Source organism: Cervus elaphus, chromosome 13 (genome assembly GCF_910594005.1).
Source record: "Cervus elaphus chromosome 13, mCerEla1.1, whole genome shotgun sequence".
In the NCBI taxonomy this organism is placed as follows: domain Eukaryota; kingdom Metazoa; phylum Chordata; class Mammalia; order Artiodactyla; family Cervidae; genus Cervus; species Cervus elaphus.
Window position 1 is genome coordinate 23,302,212 of NC_057827.1, and position 13,183 is coordinate 23,315,394.

General features: G+C 50.8%; 2 protein-coding genes across 5 annotated transcripts in view; both read right to left on the minus strand.

The window, feature by feature from the left end:
* Positions 1-13,183, minus strand: part of LOC122706593 (myeloid-associated differentiation marker-like) — a 74,459-nt gene that overhangs the window by 14,844 nt on the left and 46,432 nt on the right. The gene's annotated exons all lie outside the window — the stretch shown is intronic.
* Positions 7,498-13,183, minus strand: part of LOC122706591 (myeloid-associated differentiation marker-like) — a 38,602-nt gene continuing 32,916 nt past the window's right edge. For 3 of the 4 annotated variants that reach the window (XM_043921888.1, XM_043921885.1, XM_043921886.1), the window contains one exon: positions 7,498-9,727. In XM_043921888.1, coding sequence (XP_043777823.1) covers positions 8,661-9,647 — 987 coding nt within the window. In that variant the 5' untranslated portion in view covers positions 9,648-9,727 and the 3' untranslated portion in view covers positions 7,498-8,660. Of the gene's footprint in view, positions 9,728-11,586; positions 11,634-13,183 lie in introns of all 4 variants that reach the window. The other variant, XM_043921887.1, reaches the window with a different exon arrangement.

Sequence of the window (13,183 nt, forward strand, 5' to 3'; positions counted from 1 at the left end):
GTTACCAGAACTAGAATAATAATTGTACATTGAGTGGCCTATCAATGGAATCCTCACCTGACCTGGGAAAAGTCCTCCCAAACCTTGGTTGAAATTAAGATGGAAACAAATAGATTGTGTGATAAGAATGTTGCCCACCACCCAGGTCTTCCAAAATCAAGTCACTATCTGCTGCAATTCACTGACCTACAATCCATTCTGAAAGGAAGTCATGGAAAAGGTCAGGATTGTACTTTGTACTCTGAGAAAACTGGCAGAACCTGCCCTCACATAATTGGATATTTTCAGGAGACTTTTCCATGAACCCAGTTTCTTGCACCTGTCCATACTTAGGAAGCACTAAAAGTATTAACCATGATATCTATTCTTCCTGAGTGAAGCAACCTTCTACCAAGGTATGGGCTGGTTTCATGTCCTTCTTCCCCAAATCACATACACACTGACCTCAAATCCTAACCTCCTCAAAACAGCTCTCAGAGCTTCTTGAGAGACTGTCTCCCCAGTTACACTTCTCAGGTTGGTTCCAATAAAATTTCAATTTTTTCTTAGGTTGTCTGACTATTGGCTAATTTTTTATCCACAAAAACAAATATGCATTGACCTCTGCATGTCTCAGTGCAGGAATCTCATATTCTTATATTTTTCTAAATCAAATTGAATACAACCCTGGGACTTCAGTTCCCAGGAGGATGGAAATATCTCTGTGCTTCAGTAAAAGAATTGTCCAGGGTGGGCTCACATGAGGGACTTGCTGTCCAAGTCTTGTGCTTCATGGGAGTGGCTACTCAATTCCTCCTTTTGAGAAGTTGGGAAAGGATTTCCAAATCATGAAAGATACGTCAAGGTTGTATATTGTCACCCTGCTAATTTAACTTTAATGCAGAGTAGATCATGTGAAATGCCGGGCTGGATGAAGCACAAGCTAGAATCAAGACTGCTGGGAGAAATATCAATAATCTCAGATATGCAGATGACACCACCCTTATGGCAGAAAGTAAAGAAGACTGCAAGGAGATCCAATCAGTCCATCCTAAAGCAGATCAGTGTTGAACATTCAGTGGAAGGACTGATGTTGAAGCTGAAACTCTAATACTTTGGCCACCTGATGCGAAGAACTGACTCATTGGAAAAGATCCTGATGCTGGGAAAGATTGAAGGCAGGAGGAGAAGGGGACAACAGAGGATGAGATGGTTGGATGGTATCACCGACTCAATGGACATGAGTTTGAGTAAACACCGGGAGTTGGTGATGGACAGGGAAGTTGGCGTCCTGCACTCCATGTGGTCGAAAAGAGGTGGACTCGACAGACAGACTGGCTGAACTTAACTGAACTGAGAGGTTAAGGGTCATTTGTCACATTTCCAAGGCCGCTCCTGTCCCCTCACTGTGGTGCTCAAAAGAAAGTGTAATCATCCTGTATTTAGTCGAAACTTCTCGTCATAGGGGCTTCCCTGGTGGCTCAGATGGTGAAGAATCCTCCTGCAATGCAGGAGACAAGGGTTTGATCCTGGGTTTGGAAGATCCTCTTCGGATGGGAATGTCAACCCACTCCAGAATTCTTGCCTGGGAAATCCCATGACAGGGGAGCGTGGTGGGCTGCAGTCCATGGGGTCACAAAGAGTCAGACACAAATGAGTGAGATACGCTTAGTCTTCTCATCTTAGAGGAGGTGCAGCTGGACCCCAGGGTGGGCAGCACTTGTCCAGAGTCACCCTGTGTGTGGCAGAGTCAGAGTCAAGACTCAGGTGTCCTGGCCCCCAAGCCAGTTGACTGTCCACGGCCACACGCTGCTTGTGACAAGTGTGGCAGCAGCATCCTCCAGGCTGGGATTCTGCCCCGTCCACCCTCGTTCTGCGCAAACCTGCCCCGTCTTCCCGAGGAGGGCACTCACTGCTGCTGAGTCCATTTCCTCATCTGCTAGATGGGGAAGGGGTGCCAGAGACCCCTGGTCCCTCCCAGCCCGCCTCTTCCCGGGGCCCCTGGACTTGCCAGTCTTGGAGACTCAGACGTGGAGCTGGAAGCCGGCTCCCTCCCCGCTGTCCACCCTCTCTGCTTGTTCCCTCTTGGCTGCTGGGCCCTGTTTATTAGTCACATCCTTCCTGATTACACAGACCCTCCTTCCCCATGACCTCTGCTTGGTGGGGAGCATGTTTCTCTTTCACAACCTGAGTTTCCTCAGTCACTTCCTAGTGGTCCAACTCTCCAGTGATTCTTGTCAAAAACACAAACTGCTTCCAGGAGCCTCGACAGTCTGAGATCTCCCAGACTCCCTGTTCATGCACATTCTTGACTTTCCACTTCTTCAGAGTCCACTCAGCAGCCCGAAAGGTCTTGCCCTGTTTGGGGAGCTCTTGTTTCCTTTAGGAAAAGGAAATTCCTTTCTGCTGGGCATATAGAGGACTGACCATAAGCAGGGGAAGATGAAACAGAAGCCCAGAGTGAAGAGGCAGATGTGGGGTCCACAACTGGATTCACAGTCGCATCTGCTCTGAGTCTAAAGAAGACAGGCTGGAGGAGAAGCTGAGAGATGCCCGCACAGGCCAGTCTCCAACGGTAGAGAGAAGGGAGGCGCCTTCGGTCCAGATTTCTGGAGAGGGGGAGCTGGGGCCCCCAAACCCACCTACTGGGTGACCAGGGCCTCCCCCAGCCCTTCACACACACAGTTGATGGAGATGCACGCCCCCGCGGTGCTGAAGCCTCAGCCCCTTCCCTTGCTCCCTGCCTGGCCTGGGCTCCCTGTCTCCCGGGGCAGCGGCCAGAGGCTCCCTCCTCAGCCGGCCAGAGCCTCCCCTGCACACAGTGACTCCAGGTGACACCTCCCAGACTGTGGTCTGAGCTGGAACCAGAACAGAGTCCGGGGCATAGCTGTTCCCATTCTCTGGTCCTAGACCAGCTTCTTGGAAAAATCACAGAATCAGCCTTCCTCAGTCCTCCTCTGAGTGGGGAGAATTGGGGCCATTCCCTCCTGGGCTCTCAGGCACCTGGTTATCTCCCTTGGGTGCCAGTGCAGACGGCCGATCCATGTGGCCCTTGTCTGTGTGGTTGGCTCCTGTCTAAAGGTGCCCGTCGGGAGGCAGGTGAGCTGAGGAGAAATAGGGGGCTTTGATCAACCCCTGTGAAGTGTCTCCCTGCTCTCTCCGGATTTTCGGGCTGGCCTGCCAACAGGAAGTAGTCTGGCTGAGATGGGGGCTCTGCTGTAGGAACTCTGGATGGGGTAAGCCAGCCAGAACAGGACAGACAGAAGCTGGTGATTCCTGGATCTGAGAGAAGAGGGAAGGGGCTCAGCATTTCCTGAGGTTCTTTTACCTGCTGAGGTTTCGGGGAGCAGATCTGTATTCAAATCCAGGCTCAGAGTAACTGTGTGACCTTGAGCAAAAAAGATAACGTGCTCTCTGAGCCTCACTTTCATCATCTGTTAAATGGGGATGACAATAATAATATCCTTGAAAATGAAATGAATTAGAGATAATAAGTCACCTAGTCAGACTGGTGGTGTGTTTTGTCGCTGAGTCATGTCCGACTCTGTGCGACCCCTTGGACAGTAGCCCGCCAGGCTCCTCTCTCCAGGGGGATTTTCCAGGCAAGAATACTGCAGTGGGTTGTCATGCCCTCCTTCAGGGGATCTTTCTGACCCAGGGATCGAACCCTGGTCTCCCACATTGTATGTAGATTCTTTACCATGTTAGCTACCAAGGAAGTGGCTAAAACATTGGTGCTAAAAAAATATTGGCTGTCTTATCTTTCTGGAATACAAGGTACAAATTAATGCCAATCAGAGTTTAAGATCCTGCACCACATGACTGGGTTCAAATCCCAGCTCTGCCACTTCCTACTTGTGTGATCTTGGACTAGTTATCCCCTGTGTGTCTGTAAGATTGGGGACACAGAGTGCATAGTTCATGGGTTGCTGGGAGGGACAAACAAATCCAGAACAGTAGTTACCCTGCAGTGTGTGCTGTGTGTGACACCTCTCTTAACTTTTATGTCTATACCTGCCCTGTTGGCCCATGGCATATGTTTCTTAAGTGAAAATAACAAGTGCTTACAGCTCAGAATGTAGCCTGGACCTACCGACTGGGATGCATTCCATCCCTTCTGCCTTTTGGGGAATTTTTGAGACTCACCAAGTCATGTTTTGTTTCGTTGAATCCTCCTAACAACACTTTACCTTGTGTGATGGACATCGCCATGGAGGGAAACCACTGAGGACCTGAACTCATTGCCATATTTGAGGACAATCACATCATGTGTGCAATCTGGGGACAGCTTGGGCCTGACCCTCAATAAGAAAGAAAAGGAAAGGAAAGTGAAGTCGCTGTCGTGTCTGACTCTTTGGGACCCCATGGACTATAGCCCACCAGGCTCCACCGTCCATGGGGACTTCCAGGCAAGCTTACTGGAGTGGGTTGCCATTTTCTTCTCCAGAGGCTCTTCCCGACCTAGGGATCGAACCCAGGTCTCCTGCATTGCAGGCAGGTGCTTTACCATCTGAGCTACCAGGGAAGCCTCAAGAAAGAAAAGGTCAGATAAATATGGGACCTGCCCCACAAGTGGAGCCTGGACACACAAGAACAGGTGATACACAGAAACAAAGACAGGCCAGAATTCCTTCTGCGGGCCTGCAGGAGCATCCACTGTGTGCTTCCCATGGCCATGGTGCCTGGATCCACTGCCCTTGGCTGTGACCTGGCTGTCCAGCACCCTCCTTCCTAGTCTCAGCCTGTTCTCAGGCGGGTCCCTCCCTGGTAGTTCTCCAAGCTACCCAGGGTCCTTCTAGTACAGTTGTTCTCTGCTTAGGTTGCCAGGGATGTTCTCTGCAGGGTGCAGTTAACAGCCTTTATGACTAAAAGTAGGAGCTACTCTCTCCATTTTCTGGATGGGCAAACTGAGACTAGAGTTGCAAAGACTGAGCCAGGAGCACTGTGTGCCCAGCTGAACTCAGGTCTCACCTCAGGGTGGGGAGTGGTGTGTAGACATATACGGTGAAAGGCTCTGAGATGACCAAGAGAAGTGGAAACGTTGTCAGTGGCTGGAGGGAGGAGGGGAGGCTGGAGGGTAGAAAGGCGTCTGAGCTTGCAGGCCTTTTCGGGTGGATGACATTGGGGCGTCTGTGTTCTATCCTAAAGGAGCAAAGAGAAACCTTCAGAGTATCTTACTTTGAATTTTCTCCAAACCAGTCTTTGAGGGCAGGGATGGAAATAGAGGAAGCATCTGGAAGCTTATGGCAGGAGTGCAGGTGAGGGGATGGGTGGATCTGGACCAGGTGGTCTAGAGATGAAGTAGAGTGGGTGGGTTCAGGAGCATATGGTGAAGAGTGTTTGTGAAGGTGGTGCCATGGATTGAGATGGGAAAGATGAGGAAGGGTCACCAAGTTTCGGGAGTGGGAGATTGAAGAGGTGGGACTGGACATATTGAGTGTGACATGTCCTGAGACATCTGGAGGCAGAGATCAGGAGGCAGGTGTATATGACTCTGGATACCAATAGTGATCATCTTCGGAGACAGGAACTGGAGTCTTCACTTAGCCTACACTCTTCTTTCAGCTTCTTCCTAAACGTCATGTACACAGAGCAGCCTTGCCCCTCCCCCAGCCAGGTACTCTGATAACTCTTCTCACCCGTGTTCCCTTTATCGTGGCATTTATCACCCACGGACTTGAAGTTATATATTGATGTGCTCATATCGTGTACTAGAGTGCAAGCTCCACAAGGGCAGAACTCTTGGTTCTGTTCTCTGCTCTCTGTGCAGTGTCTAGAATAGGGCCTGGCACACACACACTTGGTGAGCAAGAATATTTATTGATGAGTGGAATCTTAAAGTCATCGGACTGGATGAGGACAAAAAGGCTCCCAGAAAAGAGGTGGTCTGGGCCCAAGTCCTGAGGAGATGGTTCCTTCCTGTTGCTTCTTCCCATATCTGTAGCTGTTGTTGTGGTTTAGACGCTGTTGCCTCTGACTCTGTGATGCAATTGCCTGTAGCCCGCCAGCCTCCTTGGTCCACGGGATTTTCCAGGCAAGTATACTGGAGTGGGTTGCCATTTTCTTCTCCAGGGCATCTTCCAGACCCAGAGTCTCCTGCATTGGCAGGCAGGTCTTTTACCACTGAGCCATATGGAAACAGTCACTGCATTTTAATCCTGGATCTTATAAAACTATATGTATTATATGAATCATTTCAAGAGGCCTAGTCACCATTAGTTTTCATCACAGACTTAATCACACATCTGGCAATACAAGAAACAAGACATGAATCTTTAAAATAAGCAGAGCACAAGCAATACAGCTAGAGACATTGATCAGGTCCTAAGTAAGTTAGCAGTGCTGTCTTCTAAGGAGTTACATGGTTTCCTCTAGAAAATGTCACCCTTATGGTGAAATGGGTATTTCTTCCCTTGAAGAGGTCTGGTTAAGGCACAATGCAGATGAATAATGCACACTAGAGGAGAGCAGGAGGCTGAAACAGACAGACAAACAATGTCATATTTAAATTTTTCTTGTCTTGTCTTAAAATAGGAATTTTATTTCATTGCTTCTCAAGATTTTCCTGCCACAGGGACCACCTCCTGGAAGTCCTTTCCTTCCATCCAACTTGCCCCTGGGTGAAGATCACATGCTTCATCCCAGGACAGGAGTGAGGGGCAGCAGTGGGGGTCCCTCCCCTCCCCTCCCCCACAGCTCTGCTTGTCTGGCCCCTCTGGCCCTGGTGACAATAGGATGCTGGGGTCTGAGGCTCTGTGGCTGAGAGCAGGAGAAGAAGGCTTGTGGTGCATTTCCCGTCACCAGTTCCTATATAGGGCTATTGGTGTCATTGCAGGGCGGCACATGAGCACACACACACGTACACACACAGGTGCACTGAACATCCATACTGGTACACATCTTTAAAGAGAGGCCTTGAGGTGTTGTCATGGCCGCTTTAAGAGTTAGGGGGCAGGATGTTGACATTGGAGTGAGGCCCAACCTCTTGCCTCAGAGTCTGGGCCACATCCCCAGACTCTGGTCCAGGTGGAGGTGGAGAGTCAGTGGGAGTGGTTCTCAAAAACATAGTTTTGGGTGAGGGTGAAAACTGACTAGGACTCTTTTGAGTTCTAGGTCAATTTGGGGATATTAGAATATGTGGCTTTTGTTTGGGCTTTTTGTTTCTTTGTTTTTTCCCTCTCATCTTTATATGCATGCTATGTGGCTTTGGTCATGTCCAACTCTGAGTGACCCCATGGACTGTAGACCACCTGGCTCCTCTGTCCATGGGATTCTCCAGGCAAGTGTACTGGAGTTGGTTGCCATGCCCTTCTCCAGGGGATCTACCTTACCAGGGGTCAAACTGGCATCTCTTCCATTGTCTTCTGCATTGCCCATGGATTCTTTATTGCTGAGCCATTGAGGAAGCTCTTTATCTTTATACTGAGATTAAAAAGAACATTATGTGTGTGAGAAAAAGTACAGGGCTTTTCCCAATGACTGACAGCAGGGGCTGATGGAAACACAAAGATCTAGAAAAAAATTTTTAATTATATACTTATTTTACCTGATTCCAGAAACTCAGGAAGCAGCAGCAGAAAGCAACAGGTACACAGAAACAACATACGTGTCACCTCACACTCAAGCAATGCAATTCCTTTGATGATGGAAGCAGCAACAACCACTCCACCCCACCCCACCCCCAAACCACGTGCCCAAGAAATTCTGAAAAGAAACTGTCTCTTTAAGAACAAGTCACCCAATAATTTTTGGCCTCCAGACCAAAAGATACAAAAATAAATAAATAAATAAATGAATCTCAAGCTAACATCAGCTTTAAGGCTGCAGTGGCCATGCTCTTCTCCCTGCAGAGGCAGGACCTGCTGTTCTGATCACTGAGGCGGGAGGGCCACGTCGCTGCCCCTCACCACACTGCAGACAGGTATCTCCAAGTCCCTAGGGTTCTTCACCAGCTCCTTTTTTGATTCTTCAGAGATTGGTTGGGGGTGGAAGCCATCCTAAATTCCTTTATGATGCCCTCTAGGCAGCCAGTGTTTAGTAAGCTAGGAAGAATTCTGGAACCAATCTCAGGTGAGGCTGAGCATCAGGTGGGGCCCAGGGATCCAAAATCTCTGCTTTAGGACTCTCGCCCACTGGGAATCAGTGACCTCCAGAATTTTTTTTTCCTTACTTCAAGGCGAGGTGCCTCTATACACTCCCTTCTATTGGGAGAAATGAGGCCCGATGCCTTGCTACCCACCCTCAGTCCCAAACCCAGAAACACACAACAACTAAGGCACTCCCAGGGGGGACAGACACGCTTTGGCAATGAGGCCCCTCCGGAGGCCCAGGGTGTGAACAGCTGCACAGAGGGCTGTATGCTGTGAAGTCAGAACCTTATGAGGTGGGAGACGGCGGTGGACAGAGAAGGAAAGAGTCTCAGGTCCTGATGGATCAGGAGAAGGAAAATGGGGAGAGGTGGTCATGACACAGGAGATGAGAAAACCAAGGATGACCAGAACAGGGGTAAAAAGCAGAAAATGTAGAAACGATGAGAGAAGCAAGAGAAAGAAGCAAAACAGGACATGGGCAACCAAGGACAATAGGAAGGAGACAGAACAGATGGAGGGAAGAAAACAGAAAAGTGAGCGAGATGAATGGGAAGGATGTGAGGAGGGAGAGAGGGAGCCAGGAAGAGGGCATCAGGGGACAGCAGAGCTCTGTAAAGACACATCCTGTGAGTGGAGGGGAGAAGGGGTACTGGGCTGGTGCTCAGTCCCTACAGAAACCTGGCGAGTCCAGTACACCAGGTCGGCCACGTAGATCAGCAGGTTGATGGCTGTCAGGACGGCCACAGCCAGTCGCTGCTCCCAGACGCAGCCATAGTCGATGAGCTCAACAACACAGCTCATATCGCTGTCCCAGTGGGGTTGTCCACCTAACTTCTCGTCAAACTGGTAGAGTGGCCAGAGGACCAGAGCGCTGACATAGAGGAGGACTGAGAGCACGGTCAGCCCCAGATGGAAAATGGGGAGCGGAAGGGGCAGTCTGTTCTCCCAGCCACCCAGCCGCAGCAGCATGGCCACGGCTACCTGGACGAAGCAGATGGAGTACACGGCCACGCACCACTCCAGGGCCGGCTGGTGCAGGTACAGGGAGGTGTTGCTGAGGAAGACGAAGATGACACAGGCCACAAAGCTCTCCAGAATCTTCAGCAGGCCTGGTAATGTGAGCACATAGCAGGGGATGCCCTTGAACCCGTAGTGTTTCCATGTGTAGGCCACATCTGTGGCATAGAGCACACAGGAGATGCAGGAGAACGCAGACGCAGCGATGGCCCGGTCTCGGGAAGGACCATGAGGCAGGTACTGGACGTAGAAGACGGGGTAGATGATGGAGGTCGAGAGGCAGAGGAGGGCCGCATAGCAGGCATAGGTGATGGGTAATTTGTACCAGAAAAAAGGAAAGTTGTCCCTATAGAAAAGGTACTCGAACATAGACATGAAGAAGGTCATGATGAAACAGAGGCACCAGATGGCTAGGCACCAGTCACCTATAGCCCCCCTCTCGTGGCCCATGCTGGCCACCAGGGAGAAGGCAATACACATGGAGATCGTCTGCGGGAAGCGGAGGAAGTAGCACAGGGAGTCCACATCATATACGTGTGGGATTATCCTCCTGGTGGACATGCTGTTGTGAAGGTCCGGCAGGTTAGAGTCACCAGTATGGAGTGGTCTTCACTTAGGTCTCACCAGAGAAAGATCCAGATCTGAAGGCAGATTGAGTGACATGATCAGAAAAGGCTCAGGGCCCTGTGAGGGCTGAGGCTCGGGATCTGTGGAGTTTGAACCAGTGGCTCAGACACTCAGGCAAGATCACAGACACTCCAGAATGATTCTCCCCACCCCATCACCTTTGGCCTCATCAGGAGACTTGTCTCATCTCACAGCTGGGTTGGATCTGGCCTCAAACCACCAACATTTTTATGTCTTTCTGCTGCATGTCAATATCTACAGAAATACAGGATACCATGGTCTTTTCTACAACCACAAACCTTCAAGTTGGAAAAAGAATTTTTAAAAAATTGTTTGGTAACCAATTCTGAGCTGAAAGCATAGGAGACCATATATGGTTTTGTTTGGCGTTCCCTGATGGCTCAGATGGTAAAGCGTCTGCCTACAATGTGGGAGACCCGGGTTTGATCCCTGGGTCGGGAAGATCCTCTGGAGAAGGAAATGGCAACCCACTCCACTACTCTTGCCGGGAAAATCCCATGGATGGAGGAGCTTGGTAGGCTACAGTCCATGGGGTCACAAAGCGTAGGACGAGACTGAGGGACTAAACTTTTTTCCTTCTTTCTTATTTCATGCGGGGAGCCGGCCTGACTGCTCAGGCCCCTTCTCGGCCCTGAGAGAGATCAAAAGGTCCCTCTCTGTCCCGCCACCCCTGATTTGTTAAAGTGCAAATTGGCCTTTCTCACCTCCCTCAAGGAAATCGCTGCAGCCACCATTTGCCCATTTTCCTGACTCTGATAAGATTATCGGGCTCCTGTGAATGGCTTATGTCTAGGTAGTCTTTACCTGATTGTAAGACGCTGGTGCCATGCTCTGCTGGAGTTAAGATAAAACTCCTGAGCTAAAACTAGTGTCTGCAGTTCTGCACGTATGCAAGTCTTTGATCTAAAATTTGGTGAATCCTGTTAGTATATATATGTATGTCACCCCTCAATAAAGTCGTCGGAATCAGTCACAAGCTGACTCCGTCCCTCTCAACCCCATCTTTCCTAGTCTTTTATTTCTCAGGTGCTCTGGTGATTGCGTCCTCGACCTGTTCATCTAGCCGGCAGGCCCAGCAATTTCACTTAGTGTAAATGTTCAAAAGTCCATTTGCTGAAACAGTAATGTGTTTGATCACAAAGTTCTTTCAGACCCCAGTGGGGTGTCGTCTCTTATAGTGTATATGTATCATGTCACCTGTCAAAACTGAAACATTCTGAATTCTGGAGAATATCTGACCCCAAGGATTCTCAAAAAGGAACTGTTTATTGTTGTGCTAACCTTATTCTACAGATGGGAAACCAGGAGTCAAGTGCCTTCCCTAAGGTTGAAAGCGTAGCAGTGGAAATCCAAGTTAAAAATAAAAAAGTCATGGGTTTGAGCACTTTGTTATACAGCCCAGCAGGTCAGCCAGGCCCGTGGGTGGGAGTCCAGGACCAAAACTCAGGGCTCTGGGACAAAGGAGACATCCTCAGGGCCACGGCCTCCTTTTATAGCAACCTGAAGAGACACATGTCCCCGCCTCACCTCCCCGCAGCCATCACTAGAAGGAGCTGCCATCTGAGGGGACACAGCCCCATCCAGAGGAGGGCAGCTTCAGGGGTGAACAGGGAGGAGCCATGGGGTGAGAGCAAGGCTGTGGGGACAGGATGACATGGGGGTAGGGACTGTTGTGAATCCCCTCCACGCATTTTTGCCTTCACATGTGATGCTTCCTCTTTGAGGAAGGAGCCCAACCCAGCATGACTCCAAGGTGGGGCGACATCGAGGAACCATAGAATAAATTAACACAGTGTTGGGCTCCAATGCTGCCATCCAGGTGGAGTCTGGAAAGATCCAGGAGAAGTCCTACCTGAGCAGGATTCTCCTGGCCTGGGAGACTGGTTAGCAGCTTCAAAGCTGGGAGGAAGGGATTGGAAATGAACAAGGATGCTGTTTCTGATGCTGATGAGGAGCCTTTCAGGGCATCTCAGGGAAGGGGTGTGGATGGACGGGTGATCACCCCCTTTAAAGGGCAGAAGCTGAAAGAGGAGGCCCCTGCTAACCCCTGGGAGAGGACAGTCCTGAGGATTCATCCAGGACTGGGTGGGGTTGGAGGGGGCACAGAGTGGAGATGACTGGGGGGATTCCAGGGTCCCAGTGGCCCTGAGGCAGCCCAGTAGGTGTCTTCTGACCCAGAAGAGATGCAGGCATGGAGCCAACCTTCCCCATGGAGGAGGGGCCTGGACTGGAACTGAGACAGGAGATCAGGGGCCTGAAGGGGTTTAAGGGCTGTGACAGGGACACGTGGCCAGAGTGGCAGAGACCCTGGAGACCATGGAATTGCCCAGGTCACCTGCCCAAGGCAGTCCCGCCAGCCAGGGATTCAGTCCTGCTCACACAGGGGCTCCTCCCAGGTCCAGTGTGGGGGAGTGAGGCCCCTCCCAGCCCGCCCCTCCTCAGGGACAGCTGCCCAGTTTCCAAGGGACTATTTGCTGAGAGGTCCCCAGGCCTGAAGGGCCAGCACCCTGAGCCCCAGCCAGCTTCCTGCCATCAGGGCCCTTGTTATTTCTGCTGACAATAAACCCTAGGACAAGCTGAGGTGGAAAGAGAAACACAGAGCAAACCTGAGAACCTCCAGAGACTCACAAAGCTTCTTGAGCCCCAATTCCAGTGGAGCCCCGGAGCGTGCTGGCCTCCCAGTGGGCACTGCCGAGGTGAGGAGGGGCATGGGGTGAGGGAGGCAGGGGGTGTCATGCCCTCTGTACCCCAGTTTGATCCCAGTTTAATTACTTGAACTCACCCTGAAATTCCACCTAAGACTAAGAGACAACTTCAATGCATTGAATGCTTTGAATCCATTGAATGCATCAGAGAGGATATGGAGAAGAGGAGGCATGGGGGTTCCAACTGTGTGACCCTGGGTCAGGCCTGTGCCCTCTCTGGGCCCCTGTTCCCCCACCTGGAAAGCAGCAGCTTTGTTTGAGTCTCCCAGCAGCCCCTCCTCCACTCTAGTCTGTGAGCCTGGACGTGGTGCCCCCGTCAGACCACAGCCTGGGTGTGGCTGAGCCCCGCCTGACCAGCAGCCAGGCGTGTGGACTGGAAGACAGGGAGCCGGGAAGGTCATGGCCGGGACAGAGGAAGGAAGGAGGAGGTGCCAGAAGGACAGAGAAGGAGGAGATGAGATGGACACTCAGAGAGACAAGGAGTAGAGCCTTCATGGCTGGATGATCATGGCAAGCTACTCAACAGAACCTCAGTTTCCCTATCTGTTCAATGTCTCTATACCTACTTTGTGTCAATTAAATGAACAAAAGCATGTGACAGGTTCATCAGAGGGCCTGTCACATGGAACCCTAATCCGTGCCAGCTACCTCCCCGCCCCCTCACAGAGGACCCAGAAGGTCCTGGCCCCACTCTGGACATCAGCACATGCAGCTTGATTTGCTGCAGATCAGGGGCTGTAAACC